This window comes from Gallus gallus, chromosome 2, assembly GCF_016699485.2.
Source record: "Gallus gallus isolate bGalGal1 chromosome 2, bGalGal1.mat.broiler.GRCg7b, whole genome shotgun sequence".
NCBI classification, from domain to species: Eukaryota; Metazoa; Chordata; class Aves; order Galliformes; family Phasianidae; genus Gallus; species Gallus gallus.
In genome coordinates this window covers 66580434-66606370 of record NC_052533.1, presented here as the reverse complement: position 1 = coordinate 66606370, position 25937 = coordinate 66580434, and the positions used below count along the sequence as shown (strand labels likewise).

Sequence of the window (25937 nt, the reverse complement as noted above, 5' to 3'; positions counted from 1 at the left end):
CCAGGTCTGCCTGTACAGTGTGTGAATTTCAGCCTTGTATCCTGACCTGTACCCACCTGGTGAGGCCTTGGATATGTTGGGTGGGCAGTGCAGCCCGTTGTGGGGGTGGAAGAACAGGGCGCAAAAGTATTGGCTTACTACAGATGTGTCAAATATCAAAAGGAGAAAGGCTTTTTCTCTGTTCTGTCATCCTGATTTATTAGATGTTAAGGAAGACAAAGTGCCCGGCCATACAAACCTGGCTGTTTGAGGAAGGTGTGTGAAACGGTTAATTTGCTTGTTCCGCACAAAAATGTAAAGTGTGGGTTCTCTGGTTACCTGCTGCTGGAAGTGTTTGGACAGGTGCCATGTTTCAGTCCCTGTCTGTCACAGCCGCCAGCCCACACCGATGGCAGTGCCCTGTGCTGGGGTTGCCCTGGCCGTGAGCACCTGGAGGGCTGTGGGCAGTGCTGGTTGCGCTGGGGGCAGCTGGGCCGGGACCCTGCTGCCTTCCTTTTCCCTTTCCCCATAAATCCACGTGCTTGAGAGCAAACTGTCCCAGCCCTCTGTCCTCTCCTTGGGGTTCCTCCTTGGAGTGGGAGGTGATGTTCCCATGGAATCTCCGTGGATCCTAACCATGAGATTCATGGGCTGATGACCAACGGGCTGCTTTTCCTTTTAAAGCTGGGTTAGTTTTCTTGATAAACAGGAGCTTTTCTCAAAAGCACACCCAAATGTCATCCTCTTAAATATATATTTACTATATCCATCTGTATGCGTGCTTGCATACATCCACCTAAATATGCACTTAGGGCTGCGGTAACAAATTCCCCATTCCATCTATACCACAAATGATGACCACTGCAGATGGACAGAGCCAAAGGAGACCAGCAGTTTCTCTCTGAGCACTCCTATAAAGAAAGGGGAAAGGATCATCTATAGGAGGGCTGATGGATATTTGCCCAGAGCCTCGAAGGCACAATGATGTCGAAATACCAACCGTGTGTGTGTGTTTGTGCGCGCGTACATAAAAACCAATTCCTTCAAGGGTTGGATTACTTAATCCATTAGTCACTAATCTCTCGCAATGTTCTGATGGATGTTATGGTCTGAGCTAAACGCGCCGTGAAATCGGCTGGAGCTGGATGGAAACAGCTCGGCGGTTCCGCCCGCTGCGTGCTCTGCTGGGAGCGCTGCTCTCCGAGCGCACCTCCGCTCTCTGCGCGGTGTTTGCGGGTGGGGAAGGAGCGGGGCAAGGGCTGAGAGCCCGAGCTATGGGCACAGCAGGTGGGGAGAAAGACCGAGGTCCCAAACGAGAGTGTTTAGCAATCAGCCCGCACTCCAAATCCTCCTTCAGCGTTCGTTTGGGGTGATGGTTACAGAAGAGTCGGGGGAAAGAAAGCTCGTCGTTTTTTCATCCTTTTTATTATTACTATCATGGGAACAAGCAGACCTACCCCAAATGACCATTTCAGAGCTTAAAAAAAAATAATTAAAAAAAAAAAAGTAAGAAAAACGAAAATCATCATTAAAAAAAGAAAACTGCTCTGAGTTGGGGGAAGCCCTCACTTCTTACCCCGGGCACCGAAACCCACCCTCTCCTTTTCCCAGCTCCGTCTTTCTGAGGCCGCCCCGATCTCTCGTGGCGGTGCTGAGCAGCCCGAACGCATCGCGCTTTGGGAGCAGCCGAGGGCTGAATGCGTTCTGTCACCGCCAACGCTCCCACTGAGTCCCGGCGCTGAGATTTCGCCTACCCGGCAGCCGGAGCCCCCTCCTTCGCCTCGCTCTCGGAGATGACAACCGGGTTACGTCCGTTGTCCTTCGCCATAATAATAATAATAATAAAAAGGAAGAGGAGGCTCCGGGCACACGCACGTCTATTATATACAAACACAAAAATAAAAGACCAAAGGAATCACCGTTTCCAAGCAGTAGAGGGTTCGGCATCGGGCGTACAGCGCAGGTGACGGCCCCCTTCTACACCCCTCTCCCCCCTCCCCCCGGCAATAATTAATTAAAAAAGCGGCACTCTCCTCGTGTGAAAAACATTTTATAAATAACTTAACGTCCTCTTTTCCCACGAGATGGCGGGTGCCGGGCAGGAGGAAAACAAAACAAAAAAAGAAAGGGTTTTTCTTTTCTTTTTTTTTTTTGGCACAGTGATGCGCGGCGTTGCGGCTCGGACCTACGGCCCCGCGGCAGCCCCCGCCCCTTCTCCCCCTACCGCCCCCCCTCCCCGCGCCCGCTCCCGGTGCGCAGCGCAGCCCCGAGGGGCGGAGAGGGGAAGGCAGAAGCGGAGCGGTCCCAGCGCACAGTAAGAAGCACTTGAGGCTCATGGCTATGTCCCGGAGGGCAGTTTTGTTTTTTGTTTTTTTTTTTTTGGCTTGGTTCGAAGCGATGCCCGCCGTCACTTCTTTAAGGCACAGTCACCGAGGCGTCCGCCGGGAGGCTTTGGGAGTTAAAGTGCGGGATCCAGAGCTCCCTCCCCTCTCCTGCGTTACGCCAGGGGGGTTTCCACGGCGTACGGGCGGAACGGGGTCGAGCTCCCCGCCGTCGGCCGCGGCGCCCGGAGCGGGACGTAGGGCGGGGATCCCCCGGGGAACGCGGCCCCGGCGAAGAGCGGCGCCCGCGGGCGCTCCGCCGGCGGCTGCCCCTGGGGATGCCCGTGGGGGCCGCCCAGCAGCAGCGGCGGCTCGCCCAGCCCGTAGGCGCACAGCTGCACCAGGCCCCCGCCGTAGAGAGCGGCCGCGGGGGGCGAGGGCTGAGCGTAGGGGAGCAGCGGGTAGTGATGAGCGGGCAGCAGGTGCGGGCCGGCGGGCGGGGGCCACAGGAGGCGGGCGGGCGGCGGGGGCTGCGGGGCGGCGCGGGGCCCGGCCGGCCGCCGGAGGAGGCTCTCGATGGCGAAGGAGCTGGAGAACTTGGCGCCGCCGCCCGCCGCTCCGCCGCCGCCCGCCGCCGCCTCCTCCTCCTCCTCGGTGGCGGCGGGGGACGCGGCGCCCGCCCCGGCCGCCTCCTGCGGCGGCTGCGGCGGCGGCGGCTGCGGGGCGGCGGCGGGGCGGGCGGACGGCGGCGGCGGCGGCGGCGGGGCGGCGCGGCTCAGGCGCTTGCGGCGGCGGCGGAAGACGCCGTCGGCGAAGGTGTACTCGCTGCTGGGGTTGAGCATCCAGTAGTTGTCCTTGCCCCAGGGCCGCGCCGGGTCGCGCAGCACCTTGACGAAGCAGTCGTTGAGGGAGAGGTTGTGGCGCACCGAGTTGCGCCAGCCCGTGTAGGCGCCGCGGAAGAAGGGGAAGCGGCTCATCAGGTAGTCGTTGATCTCGGCCAGGGTCAGGCGGCCCCCGGCCGAGTCGCGGATGGCCATGGCGATCAGCGCGATGTACGAGTAGGGCGGCTTGGGCCGCCGCGTGTACGGCTTCCCCTTCCCCCCCTCGGTCGGCGCCGGCGGCGGCGGCGGCGGCTGCGGGGCCGGGGTCGGCGGCGGGGGCCGCCCGGAGCTGCCGGCGCTGCCGCCCGGGCTGTTGGCGGCGCAGTCCCCGTCGGATCCCAGCTCGCTGTCGGCCGGCGCCGGGGAGAGCGAGCCGCTGCCTTCCTGATCGCTGCCGGCGCTCAGCTTGTCCTCGTAGTGCTGCGAGAACACCTCCAGCTTCATGGCGGCGGCGCGGCCCCCACGCGCCCCGCCGCTCGGCCCGGCGACCCCCGCCCCTCGGCGCGGCCCCGAGGGGGGCGGGAGGGGCGGCTCAGCCCCCGCGCCCGCTTGGACAGCTCCGCGGCGGCGGCTGCTCCGGCTGCCACCTCCGCGTCCTCCTCCCGAAGCGAGGGGCTCCCCCGCCTCGTCACGCCGCCGGCTCCATGGGGTCGGACCGGAGCCTCTCCTCTCCGCCGCCCCCGGTGGTGCCCGGCGCTCCTCGGGGCGCTCCGCCGCTCCCGTCCGGCGACGCTCCGGGAGACGCCGAGGTCTCCTCTCGCCGTCCGGCTTATCCCCGTCAGCGCTCGGCTCCTCGCGGCGGCGCGGGCAGCAGCCGGGTGACGGGGGTTATTGGGGTTATTGTCATTATCTCCCTCTTCCCCTGTGGTTCTGCGTCTCTCCACCACTTTCAGACCAGCCCATTATAACGCCGGCGAGAGGCGGAGCCAGGACGGAGATCTGAAAGGGTGGTGGGTGGGGAAGCAAAGGTAGCAAAGGTGGGTATGCCCTAATAGCCGTATCGGAGCCGCAATTAGCCCAGATGACAGCGAGGTCTGGTTGGAAAGTCTTATTTATTTATTTATTTATTTATTTATTTAACGAAACGCGAGTGTATTTTCTCCTGCCGGGTGCCTCCTCCACGCCGGCCGCTCCGAGCGGAGCAGAGCTCCACGGGATCCGGAGCTCCAGCCCCGCTCCAGGTGCAGCGTGCGGAGCGGCTCATAGGTGGCAGAGCAGAACCTGCCGCGCCTCGATCTGCGCTCTCGGCGCCGCGCAGAGCGGCGCGTTGCGATGTATGTGACAGCGCAACAACCTGTTGGAACACCGCGCCGCTCCGCAGCTGGGGATCCCTCGTGGTTTGTGTGGGCCGACGGCCTCGGCCCCTCTCCCCTGCCGTCATAACAAGGGTGCAGGGCGAGGTGGGAGCAGGTAGGCAGCGCTGCGTGACGGGAGAGGCTGCCACAGCTTTACCCTTGGCTTTGAGCGTGTTGCTGATGCCTTCCGATGGCTGTGCGCAGTGTTAGAGCTGTCGCTCTCCAATAAAATCTTTTATTGTGTTTTTTTCTTTTTTTTCTTTTTTAAAAAGCGACTTTGCTTTAATGTTTTCCTAACGCTGCGACTATAAGTCTTCCATGAAACCCGGGACGAAGCGCTCTGTGACTTTATCTGGCTGCTTTTCTTCCGAGACAAAATAACCACGATTGTCCGTTCACTTTCAGCTCTGCGCTCGTCGTGGTCTTACGCCCCTTTCTGAGGGCAGATGTTCAGTCCCCTCCAGCAGTGCTGGATGGGACGCTTCAACGATGAGAGGGAGACAGCAGTAACTCCACTGAAAACTTCAGTCCTACCCTGCTGTCCATTCAAAGTCAATTGCAAAACCCCTTTTTGACTCCATACGGCAGTAAAGCTGGCGTCTGCAGAACAGTACCAAAACAAAAACATCAGCAGAAATCCAGAGTGGTGCTTCTATTCTATTTCTCTTATGGACACTTTGAATGTTGTGTCCTGGAGTAAGAGTTGGATTGCTCCATGTTTTCCAAAAGCAGTCTTTCTGAATCAGCCCTTATTTTAGGATGGATGCTCCAAAATGCAGCGACACTCTGGCTGGGACTATGCCGTGCCCCAGCTGCCAAGGTGTGCCGGGGAGGAACTTAAAAGAAGGCAGATTTGAAAGACCCTCAGAAGAAACAAACAGCCCTACTTTCGTTCCCCATCTCTTTTGAATAGAAGAAACATTCCCACACACACCTGCACAACATTTCAAAGCTTTGTCATTTTTTTTTTTTTCCCAGCCTCATATTGAGTCTTAAATACTAAACAGTAAGAGGTCCTCCTGTCCTTTTTGGTCATACTCTTTCTAACTTTAATAATGGGTTTGATGCCTTCCTGTTCCCACTAAAGCTGTAGCAGTTGAGAAAAATGGGCAATTGAGGAACAAAAATAAGAGGAGGGAGACCTCTCTTGGCTTCTTGTTGTTCTCCCCTCACAATGTAAACTGAGATCTTTCAGTGAAGCACTGCGTTAGCTGTAGGTGCCAATGTTTGTGTTTAAGGGTATGGGAAAAAGCCATCGTTCCTTCCAAAACTCGTGTTTTCTAAGATGATGCCAGTGGCGAGGGTAGGTTTTTCCTCTTCCTGCTTTTGTTATAAATGGCAGCAAAGTAGTGATGATTTTCTAGCTTACCTTTGATGTTTATTTTATTACCGTTCCACTATTTGTGTGGAAAATGTACACATTGTCTCTTATCTTTATTCAAAGAACTTAAAAAGTCATTCAAATGCTGTAGGTAAACACGTCAGACATAACAGAAGCTTTTCACAGCCATACTTCAAGACAAGGAGTGGATGGCAAAGCTGGTTTTGCAGGATTTAAGAGAGGACAGGAGCTTGTGCTCAAAATAACACAATTAGAGATAGCTATTAGTGGCTATTAGTGGAGTGGGGGTACCTTCCTAAGATCAACGTTGATTCTTGTGTGGGCTCAAGGCCTCCGTGCTGCCTCTCAGCCAATCCCTGTGTAAATTGACCCAGGAATCCAATGTGGCTCCTACCTGGGAAAACACATGAAGGTGCTTACGTGAGGGCTGAGCATGGTTTAAAGAGAACCTTCCCAAGCCAAGCAGGAGTGAAGTCAAGACCGCTGCCATTGCTGCCCATGAAGGAATGGGTGTAGTTTTAAGAAGAGGCAAAGTAGTACAACTGCTCCTGTCTCTCACCACTGAGAGTGTATGTAACCTCAAGTCTTTTCCTGCTATAGTTTTTTAAAAGGCACAGTATCGCCTTCAGGTTTATAAAGATTAACACAATCATCGGAAAAACTGATTCTGTTAAGTAAACTTCACATCAAAAGCGCTTTGATGTGCTGTGTTATAGCAAAGCCAAACACTCCACCCCCATCACCCCAAGAAAAACCTCCAAAAACCTTTTAGTGAAGCAATGTGAAAAAAATCCAGATTCTTTGTTCTAAAATGGAATGTCTCTTCCTCTTGAGAGCAGCAGAGCAGCACTTTTTTTTTGATGTATGACCCCCTCTTTTCCTACCCAAAACAGTACCTAATCAAAAACAAAGAAAAGAAACGTGAATGGTGGGTCGCAAATCACACACACAGCTTTGCTTCCCATTTTCTTTAGTATTTGACTCCTTTATTTCAGAGTTTGCCAATGAGCGTTTGAAGGAAAGGAAATTTGCTCAACCTTTAAGTTCTGGAATTATCCCCCACTAAATGTAGCAAAATGCTACACCGTTGTGTGGTTTTGGGTATGTTTTTGGTCTACCCCATTGTGTTACTTTCGTGGTACTTTAAGCCAAGATTTGACTGTACACTCCAGCGAATATTACGTAAAGGTGGGTTGCTCTATGGACTTGATTTTATTATTACTACTATTTTTGATCTTTCTTTTTCACTTGATCCTTTCTTACTCTCTTTTCTGTCCCTTGTCCCTCCAGATGGCTAACTAGATTAGAGAGTACTTCCAGATAAGATCTTATAAGCACAGTTGGTCAACAAATACCTCTGTGTTGACTGGGCGAGTCTTATAGCTAGTGGTAGGCAAGCTTATTTGTACATCTGAGATGTCCGGCACAGCAGCTGGACAAAGTGCTTCATCATCTCTTTTCCTCCTCCTGTAGAAAGCTGCAGGAGTGCGGTGCCTTGCCAGGAATGATGAAATTGGACAATGCAATACGCTACACGAACAACAATAGACCAGTTCAAAGAGTTCTCTTTGGATGGGCTGCTCACAGCAGGAGACTTGCCTAGCATGCATAAATGAACTACAGAGTCTGTGGAGGTTGGCTAATTACACTATATACATTTTTATAGTTGAAGGAAATCCAGCTGGAGACTAAGCTGTAAGAAAGGAGGTCAGTGGAAATTCATTTAGACCTTGAGAGGAAGAGTTTGATCACTGAGGTAGAATGCATGTCTGCGTGAATCCCCTCATTGTGAACTCTACGGATTTGCACTTTTCCACAGGAACAAGCATTCCCTTGGGGTAGGGATTCCCATGTGTCTTTGGCAAATATCGAGAGCTGAATTTACAGTGGGGACTTCCATTTTGACTTGGTTTTTTATAACACAATGTTTAGTTTCTTGGGAGTTGTTGCTTGAGAAGAAATTTTCCCATGCCCAAAGACTTAGAATCATTTCCTCCCTGTGCCCACTTCACGTCCCATTCAAAAGTCCTCATCTCAGCAAATTTTTCCTTTGTACTGGATTGTGACAGAATGGGCAGGGACAGATTTTTCCCCTGTGAAGAGGATGACATTATTGCTGTTGTTACTAATGCTTCGTACTACAAAAGTAATTCCGTGTTCTCACACTGTCCTTCCCACACAGATCTCAGAGCTCACCCAGTTTACAGCCAAGAGGAGTGAAGGGGAGATGTCCTGCTGAAATCTGTTTGGCAAGTCAGTAGCAATGCCGTCTGTAGAACTGAGCTCTTCAGAGTCTTCATCCTGTGCTGTATCCACTGAGGTATCCCCTGCGAGGCCTAATCAGAAGTGTTGTGCCATTTAGCAACCGCTGCCGGAACTGGAATCATGCTGTCATGAGTCTCAGATAACTTACAGGTAATTCTTTTTTCTTCCTAGATGCATTAAGCCTTAGAGGCTTGAATGGGGCTCCACACCAGCATAGGGTGAACCTATATTGCAGATCTGCCGTCTGAGAAGGCACATGACATAGTACAGGGGTGAGGAGGGAGGTTAAGTCAACATAGTATTTACAACATATTCCGTGATGACTTAATTTAGTAGCTGTCCCCATAGGCTTTCCTCATGGATGATTACCTGGTTTCATCTAACTGCAGCAAGAGAAAGAAAATCCAAATGCTGAAGGACTTACAGGCTTGTGGATCTCTTTGAGAAGATTATAACAGCTAGAAAGAAACCGATACAAGATGAAAGCACAAGTATTGATAAGTCCGAATGTAATTATCAGGACAGAACTGCTTGCTAAGAGACAGACTCCGCAATTACAAGTTGTGTTGTGTTATGTTTGTTACGAAGTTATGATTCAGAAGCTGTTTGGTGAAATCCTGTGGCTCTTTGCCAGGAATGGTGAATGTTTCTCGTTACTGGTGCCAAACAAACTAAAAAAGAAACCATCATAGCTTCTTACTGCTGGTGCCAGACCAAATACCTGTTGGCACCAAACTTGGTATTGGTGCCAAAGGCTTGCTATCACTGGCCCGTGATATGAGGAAACACTGGCTGAGTTGTCACAGTAGCCTTTTATTGCCTCTACGTCCATGCATTGAGCAGAGTGAGCAACATGGTAGGAGTACAAGAAAATTAATCGAAAGCCGAAGGGCTTTGAATGTGTAATGAAGTCACTGAACTTTGCTAGCCCTTTCTGGAATCACCTAAGCCAGTTCAAAAACATATGTATTTTACATGGGTAAACAAGTGACTAGAGATAGCGAAGGATATGTTTCCATTCAATTGAGTTACAGTACTATTTATAGCACTGTGGATTAACAAATGAGTCACCCTGCCAATAATATTCCAGCTGAATAACAATAAGTATTCCACATTCTTATTTTTGTTTTTTTTTTTTTTAATTTATGTTCTTTGTTTTCAAAAAGCTTTTTTTTCTGGGTGGAATCCATTTGTTTATATAAGCATTAACCAAAAATGTGAATAAATAATGGTGTAAAAAACTTGGAATTTTGTTGTTGTGTTTTTTTGTTGTTGTTGTTTGTTTTCTCTTGTTTTGTTTGTCAGGATCAAGTGAACTGCATTATTCAGGAGCAGGCTGCAGTGGCCTTCCTGAGGTAGGTGGAATTTGGCAGCAATGTTTCTATATTATAGAATCACCGAATGGAATGGTTTGGGTTGGAAGGGACCTTTAAGAACATCCAGTTCCAACCTCCTGTTGTAGGTGAGGACACCTCCCTCTAGACCAGGTTGTTCAAAGCCCCATCCGGCCCAGCCTTGAATGCTTCCAGGGAGGGGGCATTCACATCCCTACTGGGCAACCTGTTCCAGTGTTTCACCACCCTCACAGTAAAAAAATTCTTCCTGATATCTAGTCTAAATCTGTCCTCTTCCAGTTTAAAGCCATTTCCCCTCGTCCTGTCGCTATCTGCCTCCCTCGTCTCTCGTGTGTGTTCTGTTCTTCATGTGCAATTTTTCACTTCCCTGCTTCAAGATCTGAATGTTCAGAATCTAATCCTCCCACTACCTGGACAACTCTCAGACAACGGTGGTCTCTTAGAAAATCTGGTCTATACTGCTGCATGCTGGGCCTTGAGACTGGCAACGCAGTTACATCGAGGGTACATCTATTTTAATACCACAGGATGGCAGAGGGAGGGGGTTTATAAACTCCAGACTGTGCTCCAGAGATTAGGTTTGTTTTCCCCATTTTGCAGATGACAGACAAATGCAGTGAAAGCTTGAGGAGCTGGTTCTTCAGCCACTGCAGATCTCTGCAGCTCTGACAAAGTCATTAGTTTTGCTGAGTTGCATGGGTTGAGTATCTGATCTCAAGTTCCTAGTTGGGTTCTTAAGGGATTAGCTGAGTTTCAGTCTCTTGAAGGTGCGAACAAACATACCGTTGCCTCACACACGTAAAGTTTCTTCCCTAAAGATGTCAAAGTGCTTTGTGCAGAGGGTGTTTCTATTTCTGTTTTGGAAGTAAAGGTTCAAGGATGTGGATGCCTTGGCCAAACTTCTGAGATCTGAGCTGGAAATAGGACACAGGTTTCCAAATTCCCAAACAACTGCTCTACCTACTAACCCTGTTGTTTCCCTGAACCTTTACATATAGTCGAGTAGATTAATAATTAACCTCCAAGTGGGGCACTTTGAAGCAAACGTAAAATGAAACCAAACACTTGTCCTGGTTTTTAGTCATACCAGATTTGCAAGTAGGGTGTGTTTAAACGATGCAGGTAGATAAAGTCTTGTTAATTTAGATTAGAGTAAAAGTCAGCGCCTTATCAAAGCAAGTGACTAATTAGGAAAACTATTAGCTTTTGGAAAAGAAACAGTCAAACTATCACTCAAAATTATTTTAACTAATTGAAAATTACTGGGATTTACGCTGAATAAAGGCCTCGTGGAGCTGCCGGGGAGAGGAGGAAGTCTGGGATCTTTTACCAGGCACTGCCAGGGCTGTTTCTTTTATTTTTATTTGTAGATACTTAAAAATACATGTTACTGGTGTGTAAAACTGTGGAAAGGAGGGTCACCAGGGAGCCAAACTCAGAGAACTTAAATGTAGAGCATCAAGCACGCTGCCACCGGTCTCCTCACCTCACCAAGGCACCAGGACAACACAGTGCTCCTGGATGGTTTGAAACTATCCACTGAATCCAGGTTCTGTAATAACTATGATCAGGCATTCGAGAACCTGCAAGGGTGGAAATGCTAGGGCAAATTCATGGTGTGAAAAGAAAGATTACTATCAGACTGTATTTATGTTCAGACAGATACATGCAATTGTGAGGAATCATTAAATAACTGTTAACCACACCTGTACAGAGCCTCTGGCAATGCTGGCTTGTACAGAAACTCAAGAACTGCCATGTGCCTGACATCATACCTTTGGAAGAAAAGAGAAGTCCTGGGTGTTAGCCCAAGACTGGTAAGTAAAACATAGTCCATGGACTAGAGTCAGTTTATGTTTGTTAGTGTTTTCAGGCCTGTTACACCCAGTATCTTCTCCCTGTAAATCTGTCACTAATCCTGATTTGTTTGGCTAAGACCAGGTCTTACTAAACGCCTCTGAATCTGCTTTTGATGCAAGGGCTGTAAGTCAGTTAGGATTGAGAGTAGGGAATGGCACGTACATGTGTACACACACATAGGGAGTCTAGTATAAACAATATCTTGACTTCTTTGGGCTTGTAATTGCTGTTGTGACACAGCTGCTTGTTTGCGTTCTGTTTACATAGATAATTTTGCTTTAAAAACACAGGGTTTGTTGTTTTTTTTGGGGGGGAGGGGGGAGCATTTTTCGTAAGGAAAATTACATTTGAGAACACTTCAGTTTTCACTGTAAGAAAAATGAAATGGAAGCACATGGGGAAGGGAAGCAAACGGGGCATAGGGAGGAGAGGAAAAGGAAAAGGAAAAGGGGACTGTCCTAAAAGGGAAATGAAGAGATGGAGATGTGAAGAGAGTCGGAGCAGATAGCTCTAACCAAGAGTGCATTGCAGAGCAATTCCACTCAGCCTGTAGCAAATTCTCAGGATGCCCAAAGATCTCTGATTTCTCTGCTTCTTCTGGTGGAGTTTTTTTTGGACTGTTCACCTCTAGAGCTTTCCTCAGGGCAGGGAGTTCTCTGGGTTTTCATTTCCCATGGTGCGTTTAGAAGCTATAGTCTTTCATCTGCATTTTCTCGGTCAGGGTATGCTTTTCTTGTCTTTCATTGCTAGGGGTGATTGAAGAGTTTTTTAATTGAATAAAAAGTTAGAAAATGCAAAAGTGAACGTTGAACATTAACATGTAATTACTGAAAGGGACTGCTATGCATCAGTTTGGTTTATCTTTCCAATTGCAATTTCTCTGCAAAATATATATATATATATTTCTTTCCCTAATGCAGATCTCCACAAGCTGTGAAAAACAGGAGACTCTGAACCAGAAGCTGGGCATGACTGAAGTACAAAGGGGGTTTTCAGGAAGATGGAATAATATTTCAAAAATTTTCAGACTCCTCTGCTGATTTCAGAGAAGCATAAAGCTCCAGCACTTGTTATTGGTGTATCAGACTATGGAGCTATTTCCTCATCTCTTAAGAAAGTTCACATTTGCAGCTTGATTTACCTAGGCTGTTTGGAAGAGAGTCCATTTTAACTTTCTCCAGCTGAGATGGAGTCAATGCTTAGCAAAGCCCCACATACATTAAAACCTTGAAGTGCTATCAAAGCGTAGGAAAAACGCCCTCCTAGCATGCTACTTTAACACCCATCAGTTCTCTGTAAGTAAATCTTGGTGACTTGAGCAGAGTTTATTTTGAAGGCAGGACGTGAAGTAGCACATTCTGTACCCTCTACCCCAACTTTGGCCTTTGCACACATTGCCGTTAAAGATTGGCCCCTTGGTGAAGTTAGGTGGAGTCAAGCGCAGAGGCAAACTTAATAGGTGGGGCTTTCACTCCAGTGGGCCTGAATTCAAACCTTCAAAACTTTGGCCAGGCTGATGACTATTCACAGCTGAGATTTTAATTAAATGGTGTTGGTTATGAGAGTTAAGTGTGGAAACTCTGTATTCTATTATACTACCTCATGTTGCCGAAAGAAATAGAGCCTTGCTGCGTGATTGAAATGACAGAGCTAAATGAATAATTCGCAACAAATAATTAATCTAAATGTTTCTAAATGATTCTTACAGAATCCGATTATGGTTGAGAAAGATTCCTATTATTAATGCTGTGGGACTCCCTTTCACAAGGGGAAAGTTTATTTATATAAGATTAATGGGTTGAGGTATAGACTTGCAAGCTCTTCCTGAGTCATCAGACCCAGAAAACATGTATTTTATATTAAGGTTAATACAATCTTCCAAGCAAAAGCATTTATGAGTGTACTTTAACTGATGGGTATATGATGACTGACGTTTCAAAACCTCTTCTGCAAACACCTACGCTGGCATACTTTTATGCAGAGGAGTAATCCTAATTAATTTGGGAAAATTACCCTGGTGCATGAATGTATCCATTACTATTTGAAACATCATGGTCTTAGTATGGTGAGTCTTGCAGATACAATCTTGATCTCTAAAGATGCCCACAATGTCCCATCCGGTCTTTATGGCTACCTTAGTACTAACAAGTAAAATAGACCAGTACCCAGGATTTGCCCCCGAGGGGTTGTGTCCACGTGGCTAAACTGACCTCCTTCCAAATATGTAGCCTCATCTGTTCTGCCCAGAGGGAATAGTCCTTTTTCCATATTATCTCCTGAGCCATACCTGTGAGTGAATCGTGTGAGAAAGCACCAGCTAACAGGGGATAGGCCATGTCAGAGAGCTTGTTACTAGTTAAGCAGTGTGGATAATTGCATGCCAGCTCTTAAGCCCGTGCCCTGGCTCCTTTTAATTTGCAAGTACAAGCTGTAACTTACAAGAACATTTGTATTCATTTCACATCTTGAAGCTTTGATAAAGTGCAGTTGTTTTTACCTGCTCTTTACAGGAAGAGTTGCACACTTTTTAGCTTCAGCAGTGTACTTTTGGGGATGTTCCAGTTGAGTTTTCATTCTAGTGATGCCAAAGGTTTTTGCCGAAGACCATTGCAAGAAATCTGTCTTTCTCATTCTGTTGTGAGTCTTCCATTCCAGAGTTAAGATCTATGATGGCCCAAGGAATTTCATTTTAAAAATACCATTTAAGGGCTTGGTTTTAAACTGAAAGAGTGAAGGTTTAGGTGAGATGTTAGAAATGCTTTACTCAGAGGGTGGTGAGACAGTAGCACAGCTGCCCAGAGAAGCTCTGGGTGCCCCATCCCTGGAGGTGTTCAAGGTCAGGCTTGATGGGTTTCTGGGCAGTCTAATCTAGCAGTTGGCAACCCTGCCCATGGCGGGGAGGTTGGAGCTAAATGATCTCTGAGGTCACTTCCAACCCAAGCCATTCTATGATTCTGTATTTCAGTCTATCAGAAGAATACTACTGGCTAGGGTACAAAACTTTTCTGAGGAGAATGGCTTCACTTTGAAGAGAGGAGAAGGTAAAGAAATTCATAGGGAACAATAAAATAAAATCTTTGAGCTGAAAATGTAATAGTGAGTTTGAAATGAAAATCTTTATCTTTAAACATTTCTAAATAGGAGAGCTTCTCCAAAAGTAATGCCTCCTATTTGATTATGTTGGGCTCTGACATCAGAGGTGAATGTTGGTGACATGGCAGTAGAGGTTGAATCTTCCCACCAACATTCTGTTACATTTTGTTGCTGCGTGACAGACAGCAGCAGAGGGACAGTCTGACATATACATGCATCTGTAGCAACAGTGTGTCACTGAATTCCTCCATGTGGAAAAAATGGTGTCCATTGACATTCTTTGATGCTTGCTGAAAATTTATGGAGACCAAACAGAGAATGGTAGCACAGTGAGGCAACAGGTGGTGTTTTTCAGCAGTGGTGACAGTGTTGAGGAAGACAAGCCATGTTCCAAATAGCCATGCAGACTGTTACAAGTGCAACATTCAGGTTTTTGTTCACTGCTGGTGAAAATGCATAGCTAATAGTACTGACTATGTTCAAAAATAGAGCTTTGTAGCTGAGAATTTGCTTTGTCAAATGCTATTACTGTGCTCTTTGTATCTGTTGTAGGTTCCACAGAAATAAATAGGAGGCTTTACTTTCAGTGCAACCTATGTATGTGAATTCTGCTTTCCAGAGAGTGAGTTCTCAGAACTGCTGCCTGAAATTGTAAATGCCTACACATGTTGTCACATCAAGGGCTTGTCATCATCTCAACTCAAAGCAGGTGTTTGCAACACATGAAGCAATCACCTGGGATACACTAGAGAGCTCTACATGTATTTGAGGTGAGCTCCAACCTCCCTGTCTTCTCTTTAGGAAGTATCTAAAATGCTATCTCCCAGTTTTTAAATATTCAGGCTGCCCTGATTAATAGGAGTTGTTTATCATCAAAAGATACTTTCCTTGTTAATCAAGCTTCATACCAAAGTTAAGGCACACCTGAACAGAGTGGGCTAAACCAACTCATTGTGTAAAGTGAGAGGGAATGCTCCTCAAAATTTATTTCTTGCCTAAAAGCTGCACGCTGTGTTCCACCTCAAGGCTTGTTGTTCTCTTCCTTAGCCTGGATACTGCTCACTCATTATCCTTGCTGATGCAGAAGGTCTGTTTTGTAACATCTTTCTATGAAAAGCTAGAACATCAGTGCTTGCTCCTGGAAAAGGTGAGTTAATATATGTATGCATATACCCTGATGCTTGCCTTTGCTTAACCAGTAGTAACAAGGATATCTTTACTGATACCGTGAGCCTTCCCAAACTGTTATTTCCACTGTTACTGATATGTTGCTTAACAGAACTAGCTTAAGCTTGCCATACTGAATCTTTCGTTGCTTGCGTTGCATTGATTGGTTATCTTTTTCTGTTAACTTTCCATATATAACTTAATTATGTTGTGACTAATAGAATGTGTTATCAGATGCTATGGCCTTATTAACTTCAGTGAAGTGTTGTGTGATGACCTGGACAATAAGTTGCACGTTTTTTTGTATTTAACTGTCTCTGTTTTGGATGAAGATAACTGCCAGCATGTGTGATTGCAACCCTGTTGCCAAAAGAGGTGTGTTTGTTTATGCCAGTGAGGTGACTGGCTGATGGTATAAATATAATGACATGGTAATTACTGATTACAGATACAATAAGGATCAAATTGTTTTCTATACAGAATGCTTTTATTACACTGGCAGCGTATCTTTTGTCTTGTCATGTGAAGAATGCTAACCAAGAGTATGGCTCTTCAGAGCTGGAAACTCGAGTAAAAATAAAATTAAATGCTTTATTTCTGCAAATAAATGCATTCATCATTGTGTATTTGTTACTCACTAGCTAGGAATGGTGTTCTCAGGCTTCCTATTATCCAACATAACAGGAATTATTAATAATAGGGAAGTTGATAAATATGCCAACAATATCTAGTTTTCTAATTGTTCTTCCTTAAGTATCTGACGGTTGAAGCAAACCATGACTGATCTCTTAACAAAGAAACTAAAATGTATGTACTGATAGAAGTCAGTCTGTTCATAGATGTTTTCAGATGGAAGTTGGCTTTTAATAGCGAATGGTAGCCCAGCGTTTTTCTGCTCTGCGCAGTCAGTACTTGTTACTGAAAGGTGCATGCTGTGTGACACAACGTGTTGTGACTCCACAGCAAAATGTTGCAATACCTATTGGTCAAAGTATGTAGTATTTCAGAGTTATGCATAACTGGGGATTGCAACAGTCGCGAGTAGGATATAAGTGTTGGGAGCATGCAAAATGTGCTCAGTGTTTCCATCTCATTCATAACTTTGACTCAGCAGTTCCAGCTGATTATTATTAGTTCCTCCAACAAGCCTGGATTGACCAATGGAATATACCTAAACATATTCAAGTGGTTTCATTAACCTCAGCCTATGCACAAGTGCCTTTCTAAATTGGATTCACTGCACTAATCGTGGTGCCTGTGCCATTGTGTATTGCATCAAGCAACAAAATAAGTAAGAAGCAAAGTGGTGAAAAATGTCATTTAAACTAGAAGTGAGGCACATTTCATTAAAAAGAGAATATACACCTTGTTCATTACAGGATTTGCTAATGCTCGCAAGTTCTTCCAGCTCAATTTATGCAAATCATTATTTATGAACAGCTATTATCAACAATACTAATAACTTCAGTACTATTAATAGTAGAGATCGGGACTAATTGCCTGTTTTGAATTGAGTTTTGTAACCTTTCAATTTTTCTTAGTTTTGTGGCTGCTAAGCAAAGTCAGCCTCACTGGCTGACACACAACTCTGTTTTATAGAATGAGATTCTGCCTTTGGACAGAAGATTTAAACCAGAATAAAAAGGTGGCTGAGAGGTTCTGCTTATGCCAACAAAAATGACAAAGGAATAAAGTCTACACAAATGCATTCAGCATGTTTTTCCCAGTCATATTAAATTTGTAATTTTAGGTAAAGCATGGAAGGCTCTCTTGAGAGTTCTGTGCTAGAAGTGCTATGTTATGGTGATTCCAAATTATGTGAGGGCATTCTTATATTAGTTCTCTTCTGTTTTTCTGATGGAAAAGAAGCATTTCATGATCTACTGGCCATTTCTTTACCTTCCTGGCTATGGAAAAAGAAGAGTAATATTGACCTGACTATACGCAAAAAGTAGAAGGCACGTTTATGGAAGTGTAGAAAAGGGAATACTCTGACATTTTATGCTGATATATTCAAAATGGTTCAAGGATGGCTACATTGTGAGTTATTCTGCAGACTCTATGGGGCCCTTGTTCTGTCTAATGTGGCAGTGATGCACCATGCATGTGCCCTGTGTAAGACACATGAAAAAACATAAGTGTGAATGATAGTAATGGAGATAATATTGCTTCTTATAAATAATAATTAATGCTAATTAATGTTGACTCTGTATGCTGTGGCTTGGATGAAACTCTGGCAGGAACTGGCAGACACGCTGATATGAAATCTCCACCCACAGAGATCTGCTGAAAGAGCAGTATCTGGTATAAGGGGAGCTGCCCTTGTAAGTGCAAAGAATACAAGTTTTTTTTCTAATTACTTTTCACAGAGGAACTAGGTTTCCAGCTTTGAAGTCTCTGCACACACTGGTCTCTAGGACTTGCAGACGTGGAACAAATGCAAGACCAGATCATGTTCCTTATGTCAGCTTATAAACTGTGTTTCATGCTAACTGAAAATAGCACTTGTAATATGATGTTCTCTCATAAAACCAGCCCTTTCACATATGTACCTGTAGATACCAACACATTTGTTTGCGACAAGCAGTGCCCTTTCCTGAATGGGGTGGGGGCAGCTGAGCTGTGCTGCTGTGGCTGTACCATGAGATATGGGAATGTGTGCTACACAGACTGCCCATAGGGAGGCTAATGCCTCTGTACTAGTCCCTGGTAAACCTGTATCTGCCTGTGTGCGCACAAATGCATACTGTTTTCCTCTGCCCCTTCCTCCCACTCAGTGTTGCCTTCCTTTCTGCACTGCCCTCAAGCCAGGAGGTCAGCACTACCACTTCTTTCTGTATTTTCTTCTCTAGTCATAGCTTTCTTTTTTTTCTGTTGGGGATTGTTTGGCTGATTTAACGTTTTCCTGGAAAGAAAGGGATAATGCTTAGAAAAAATAGGATGCTTTTTTCTTCTTCCAGGCAAAATGTGTAGGGGGGACATTCTTTTTCTTGAGGGAGGAGATCTTAGCTAGCAGGGAGGGGATTTCCCCTAACAGAACAATTTTGCTTAAGCTCCCCTGAGACAAAGGAGTCGTGAGCCTGTGTGTAGTGGGTGTTATAGAGAATGTGTGGCTGAATGACTAGTATCCATCAGAGCATAATCCAGCTGCCCACAGGGAGAGAAAGAGGTTGTATGTGGCCTTGGAAATGAGATGGAAATGGGGAGGAGGAAGTGCCCAGGTGTTACTGGCTTGACAAGAAGAGATGTAGGGTCCCTGATCACCTGTGTGACCAGCAAGCATTCTTGCTGAAAGCTGTAGGCTAAGCCATGTATAAGATCAGCTCTGTGACTCCAGCAGCTGCCTGTTAAGAAGTGTATGCTGCAGGAAAACTTGGCCTATGGAGCTGTATTACCTGGCATTTTGAAGGTAAGATTCTGTTTTCTTGTTTGTTTGTTTGATCCCCACTTGGGGATCAGTTATATTTTGAGATGACTTGACTTGATACGTATCTCCTTAGCACACATGTTGATTCAACACTTCGAGGATCGTGTTTCTTTGTGGTACGGAGCTATTTATGACAATATTTGTGGTAGGCTGATGACATCCTTGTGATCAAGAAGAATAAGCTGTGTATTTTTTTTTTTTTGAGAATGTGTTAAACCAGTTCTGTCAAAATAGAGGTAACAAATACCAGTAATTGTTTCGACAGTTGAAAAGAAGTAATTCCCCACAATTTTTGAAAACATTGTAGGTAATAATTTGAAGATGTATGGAGACCTATACTTACCTCTACACTTCTGAAGCTGAACATAGAATATAGTACTTGTTTGAGCCTGGAGTCTGAAAAATCTTGATTTTTTTTAAAAACATTTTTTATTTTTTTTCATGGCATTAAAGAATGGCTTAGGCTGGGAGGAAGTTTGAAGATAATCCACTTCCATCCTCCTACCACAGGTGGGGACACCTCTCTCTAGATCAGATTGCTCAAAACCCCATCCTACCAGGCCTTGTACACCTCAAGGGATAGGACATCCACAACCTCTCTGGGCAGCCTGTAACAGAGCCTCACCGCTCTCACAGTAATGAACTTCTCCCTACCATGTAGTCTGAATCTCCCCTCTTTTAGTATAAAGCTGTTACTCCTTGTCCTATCACTACACTGCCTGATGAAAGAGTCCTTCTCCAGCTTTCTTGTAGGCTTCCTTTTGGTACTGGATATGACAAAGAATATATGCGTAAGATAGACTTCTTTAAAATGTTCAGTTTTCATCTACTAAACTTCTCTGGCATGAGTGAATCATTAGAATAACAAAAATAGATTGCACCTTTCTTCTCAAACTGACAAAGCTGATAGGAAGGTGGGCAGGGACCAGGGAGATGGCACAGATTTTTGCCAGCTTAGTAGAAGGTTATCAGTGGAAATCCTCACAGACTAGTTCAGGACTGATCTTACTTAGCATTTTCATTAATGTGTTCAGTGTAGAGGTTGGAACTGGCTGATGAAATTTTACTCTGACATAAAGGTAGGCAACATCATCAATATAGATATATTGTCCAATTCTACCCCTAATGAAAGCATGAGCACAGGCGTCATAGCAATAGACTAAAACTTGAGGACTTTTGCCCTTAGTGGAATTTTTTGATCCCTGCAAGCCAGTATATCACGAGGTGGGAAACAACTAGGTGGAGAAAGATTTGGATTTGTTAATTGACTGTAGAATAACAGTGAGCTTATAGTGCAATTTGAGAAAAGCCAAATTGTAATAGACTGGTCATTAATGGATTAGGTTTATAATTAAGAGGTTACTAAAAATGAGCTTCTGTAGTAACCACCCAAGTGGAGTAGGAAGGATAGAAAACCTAACTGGAGCTTGATGAACCCTTGAACGGTGCTCATGACACGGAAGTTAACAGTATCAGAAAGTAGTCTAATGACACAAGGCTAATCCAGACCTTATTGACAATGAAGGAAGTGTAGGTGGTTTATTTGGTTATTCAATACATGCAGAAAAGGAAATTGTTGTAGGCACTGATGATTAAAATTCGGAAATCCAATATATTTAATATTGAATGATGATGTTATATCGCTTTATTCCTCTTAATTTTCATTAATTTCACAATTTATGACATATTCTAGACTTTATGATTCTAGACTTTATGGAACTCATTATTTATGATTGGCCTTGTGTCAACAAGCAGAAACAATCAGACTATCTTCTATTACTAAATTAAGCCAACTGTCACTAACAGTACTTAGCGGTAATGTAGTACTTTACATTTTCAAACCCTGTTCAAATGTTAGCTAATTAGTCTTCACCAATTGCTTTGAATATTATCAGGCCTTCTATAGAGATGAGTAAATAGCTGTTGTTATCCATTTTTCAGAGATGAGGAAATTGAGACGCAGATGGTCAAGCTACGTCTCTGTGTATCGTTATATGTAGGTATGTCAAAGGCACCTGTCATCTCACAGCCTAACAAGTCTATCAACTTGTTAGACCTGGTTCAGTGTTCACAGAACCCAATGGAAATAATTCCAGCAACTTCAAAGGATCCCCTTGCTGTCTAATTGCATTAGCTTGAAAAGGCCAGCTTCCTAATATTACCTATCTAGCACAGCACGCTTTGAGATCAGCTGATGAAAAGTACATCTGTCCTGGGGGTCGCTGCTCTTAGTGCTGCAGTAGGGGACAAGCAGAAGCACTCAGAAATGATGAGGTTTGTTCAGTCACACAGTGAATGAGTCCCTGTGGTGAGACGCCAGGTTTCTTGAAGCTGATTTGAATGCTGTGTTCTAGTGAAGTTGTTTAGGAGCTTGGAAATGTCGATAAACTGACAGTGAGAGTTTTAGAAGTTCCTAGGTAAGCACCACTTGTTGATTTTTCAAAGGAGTACCCAGGTATTTTGACATTTCCAATACATATTTCTCTCTCTGTTCAGGTATCTGTGCAACTTGTTAAAAGTTAGCTGTATAATTCAGTGCTGTGCGGGAGTTAAAATTCGAATCAGACAAGCTGCTATTGAGCTTTCTTTAAGACTCTGAGGTTCAACAGTGTATCTGTAATATTGCTTTTTGAAACCTGAAGTGCTGTGGAGAATTTAATAAGCAACAAACAAACAAAAACCTCAGCCTCAAGTCTGATACTGAAGGTTCCTAGAAATCCTTACTGATGAAGTGGCAGGCAGCTTTGTAGTTTCAACTAAATGTGACATATCTTGTCTAAATTTGGCCTGTTATTGCAGTCTTAGGATTCAGCTGTGTTCCTTAGGAGGAGGAAACAGCCCTTCATCAATTCATGCACATGTTGTCATGTATTAATTCAGAGTATTTATTCTTTGAACACTTACTACGTCTTGCATAAGAACTATCTGTTTCTGCAAACTTGTTGGGATTTGTGACAGATAGCATGAAACAAATGGAAGAGCATACGGAAAACAGGCTTTTATCCAAACATATGACCAGGATTTAGTTTCTTTTTTCTTCTTATGTTAATATTTGCTTGAACCTATTAGTACAGCATTTCCTAAGCTCTGTAAGATGAATGTAGATGTGGGAAAGCAGCACAAAAAGCATTTTCTTCCCTGTCCCCACATACTGCTAAATACATGCTACTTTTGCCTGCCTTTCCAGCCAGGGCAGCCAGAAGCATGTACTGTACTTCTTGGCACAGTATCGTGGTAATGAGAACATACAGAACAGTCTTCTCCCTGGGTCAGAGCTCTGTGCTGTGCTCATAAAAAATTTTTCACATTTGTTCCTTGTTATTCAACGTCAGTCATGACAGTCATTGTAAGGTAGACCATTCCTTATGCTTATGCCTATAAAGAAAGAGTGACAAGAAAAAGTGGAGAAGTGTTCCCCCATGGGCTACAAGTTGTTACTGGGCATTGCGGTCAAATCCGTGTGTTGACAGCAGAACAAGGGGGTGAAATGAGCCGGAGAGATGAAGACCGCTGAATCAAGCTCATGCTGCTTATTAGTGTGTTAGTGGCACATGTTGGGAAGCATTATCCTGAGCAATGTATGATAGATACCAATGCAAGAACAAATGCAGCTGTTACATTCATTCTGTTTTCAATTATAGTTGAATACGAAGAGTTGCTTCTTTCTGAGCACTTAAATCTTCTTAAGAACTGTAGCCCTAGTAAACTATGCCTTCTGAAAAGGTAACTTATATCCATGAAAGTATTTTTGAGTGAATGGCTTGGAAATATGTAAGATCAGTGTTAAATTTCCTCATTCTTTCAATTTGGCTTTTTTAGATATGTAGGATTTGTTTTTTCTTCCTTATGTGCTTCTCTGTTAGTAATACCGTTGCTTTTTTTTTTTTTTTTTGATTTAAAGAGCTTTTAGAAAAAGGCTTTCTGTCCTATCACACCAACAAAATGTATTTCAGTCTATGGCCTTTTGTTCTGCTTTCCTTCTTGTGTTCTTGCTTCCATGACAAAAGATTAATCCAGACCACCAGAAAGCAATTGTAAGGGGCATGAGTATTTAAAAATTGGCAGTATGACAGACTGCGTGATCCAAGGGAAAAGAACCACTTCAGTACATGACATGAGGGTACAAGATCTTCTGTTTCTTCATCTGAATTTTGTTCTCCCATTCCTTGGTCTAACCTCATCATTTAACTCTGTGACCATGATATCCAACCTGAAGCCTGTGGATAACAACAAGGATTCACTTGTCTCACCATCTCTGTGGCCTGTTTGGGCCACAAAGATGATGAAAGGCCTGGAGCATCTTCCCTGTGAGGAAAGGCTGAGAGAACTGGGTCTGTTCAGCCTTGAGAAAAGAAGATCACTTTTAATAAGTGATCTTATTAATGTTTATAAATATCTCAAGTGTGGGAGTCAAAGGGACATGGCCAGCCTGTGGTCTATGGGGATAGGACAAGGGAAAGTGGTCATAAACTTGAGCATAGGAAGTTCTGTACTGATACATGAAGGAACTTCTTCACAGTGAGGGTAATGGAGTACTGGAACAGGCTGCCCAGGGAGATTGTGGATTCTCCTCTGGAGATGTTCATGAGCCACCTGGATGCTTACCTGTGCAGCCTGCTGTAGGGAGTCTGCCTTGCAGGGGGTTGGACTCGATGATCTCTAGAGGTCCCTTCCAGCCCCTATGATTCTGTGATTCATGGAGGGAGTAGGAAACTCTAGGATGAAACTCAACTAGATGGTTTCTTTTCCACACACAGAGGAATCATCTGATCTTTCGAAGGGGCATTTTTTTTGCAATGAAAACTGTTTAAAGAAGTCTCATTTCTATTATGAGACCACAGTCAGGTCATAAGTTATAGAATGTATAGGATTATAGATGTGTAAAAAGTCAGTTTGTGCTCCTGTCCTGGAAAATTGGAGAGTTAGCAATTTTTTTAATGGCTATCATTCCAAATTATGCAAAAATTGTAAATGGATAATAATTTCTAGGTTTGCCTGAAATGAAGCTTGCTTAGGGGAGTCTCAGACCGTCTTCAGTAGTCAAGTAAATTTCATTATTATGAAAATGAATAGGAGTTTATTGAAATTATTGGAATAATTCGTTATTTCTTTTCTGGTAGTTCTTCAATTGCTCTCTTCACAGTGCCTGAGGTCATACCTAGTTTTCATAGGTGTACGTATGGAGGGAGAAAAAATGAGATTATTGTTGTCCTAAAGATCACTATCTCCCCGGAATACAGGAAAAAATAACATATATAGACATACACACTCTGAGATGTGCATACACGTAAATAGGAAAAGACGACAGTCCACTATAAATTAGCGTAGCTTAATTGAAGTAAATCAAACTGCTAATTTGATTTAGTCAAGCTGTACTAATTTACACCAGCAACTGAGATTTTGGCCCTTACTATTTTAATTTTGAACTAATCTGTTTATAGCTTTCAAATATATGGAGCCAGTTGATTGCTAAACTGTTTATTGGGTGTGGTTCCAGGATTACAACAGTAATTATTTTACTGAAGCCCTTTATTTTCAAAAATGCATGTTTCAGATTTACATAATAGGACTAGACAATGACTAAGGGCCAAATTATACCAAGATTATTGCATGCACTTACTCATGTGTTATGTTTTTATGACTCACAATGGAGCTTGTTTGTGTTCCACCTTTGGACAGAGGTGCCTTTTTCTTTTTGGGGGAGTGGGGGGAAACATTGTAGAGTGCAAGAATTACAAAAGTCTCAACCTGGGGAATTCTGTGCCAAGACATGATGCTAGACGATAAAATATTACTTAAGTGTGAAGGTGGGGGACTTGGTTATGAAATGCCAAACGGTTTTCCACAACTCTGCTACCTCAATATGGTGTTTATTTCTATTCTAAGAGCTAATTGGAGGCTTTACAGTAGATTCTGACCTGGAAACATCTCTCCTCTTTGCTACCCTATCCCAAGAGCTGACATGGGAATGTTTGAAACAGTATTTTGGGTGATGATTGCCTGGAATCACCCATTCTCAGCACCCTTCCCTGTGCCAAAGGATGGTGTTGATAAGGATGGTGGCACAGTAGCAAGCTTTGAAGTACTATTTTTCTTAATTTTCCTGTGATGTGCTTCACGGAATAGTTTGCATGCAGTTTGTTCAGTCAGTCCCAGTACTTCTTCATGCATGGCTATTGGACTGAGGTCCTCTCCTTTGCTGTGGAGCCTGTTAACCAGAGATCCAGGTGTGACTAGGTTCAGTAGATGTTGATGGTGGTGAGGATGCTTTCCCATAGGCTGGATGGTTGAATTGAACCTGTTCAGTCTGGTTGTTGGTAGGATCTCCAGTCTGAAGGTGAAAGGCTTTAGATTCTTATCTCTTGAGTTGAGCAGCCTCTCTCTTGGCTCCTTGGTGTTTCATTAAGGTAATTATTCTAAACAGGTCATCATCTGTTTGCTGTCATCAAGTGTGAAAAATGACAGGAGAGTTTAGAACTGCAAGATTCGCTTTCTTGCAAGCAGAGAAGAAATTAATGAAAACGTTGTTCCAGTAGTCCCTAGACCTGACCTCTTCAATTCATTCTTAAAAGTAAACACACATAAATAATTATCTGGGTTTTGTAAACAGAGCTAAGTATTCATCTAGAGCGCTCCTTGGGATCACCAATGTTGACAGCGCCTCTTAAAAATAGTATATGTGAAGCAACTTACTGTAACTCTTATAAGTTTGCAAAATTGCCTCAATCTTCATAACTGCTTGTTAAAGGATTTTCTAAAAAGAGCAGCAACACCTGGAGACTCATTTATCACTGTCTCTGCCTACTGGCGATCCCACCTACACACTGACAAATGACTGCTAACATAATATTTATGCAATAAACCAGCTGAAATATGTAAAAAGAAAAGCATTCTGTAGGGATGGTAAAGATTAAAGAAGTATTTGAAGTCACTGGTTATTTTTTGCTGCTTG

The 25937-nt window shown here is 44.3% G+C and overlaps 2 protein-coding genes across 17 annotated transcripts in view; one reads left to right on the top strand and one right to left on the bottom strand.

Annotated features, from left to right (window-relative positions):
- Positions 1-1385: 1385 nt before the first annotated feature.
- Positions 1386-4058, bottom strand: FOXQ1 (forkhead box Q1). The gene has a single exon (XM_015282185.4). It carries the CDS (start codon positions 3623-3625, stop codon positions 2477-2479), a length of 1149 nt encoding a protein of 382 aa, XP_015137671.3. The 5' UTR covers positions 3626-4058; the 3' UTR covers positions 1386-2476.
- EXOC2 (exocyst complex component 2) overlaps positions 3849-25937 on the top strand; it is a 366065-nt gene continuing 343976 nt past the window's right edge. For 4 of the 16 annotated variants that reach the window (XM_046924312.1, XM_046924327.1, XM_046924333.1 and 1 more), the window contains exons 1-6: positions 3849-8233; positions 9389-9438; positions 11097-11255; positions 12219-12593; positions 14944-15161; positions 15439-15538. The gene's annotated coding sequence lies outside the window, so the exon portion shown is untranslated. Of the gene's footprint in view, positions 8234-9388; positions 9439-11096; positions 11256-12218; positions 12594-14263; positions 14340-14943; positions 15162-15438; positions 15539-25937 lie in introns of all 16 variants that reach the window. The other 12 variants (XM_046924334.1, XM_046924284.1, XM_046924332.1 and 9 more) reach the window with 12 other exon arrangements.

What these genes read in the sequence shown, in the direction of transcription:
- FOXQ1 (XM_015282185.4), bottom strand. Translation starts at nt 3,625, where the DNA reads ATGAAGCTGGAGGTGTTCTCGCAGCACTACGAGGACAAGCTGAGCGCC.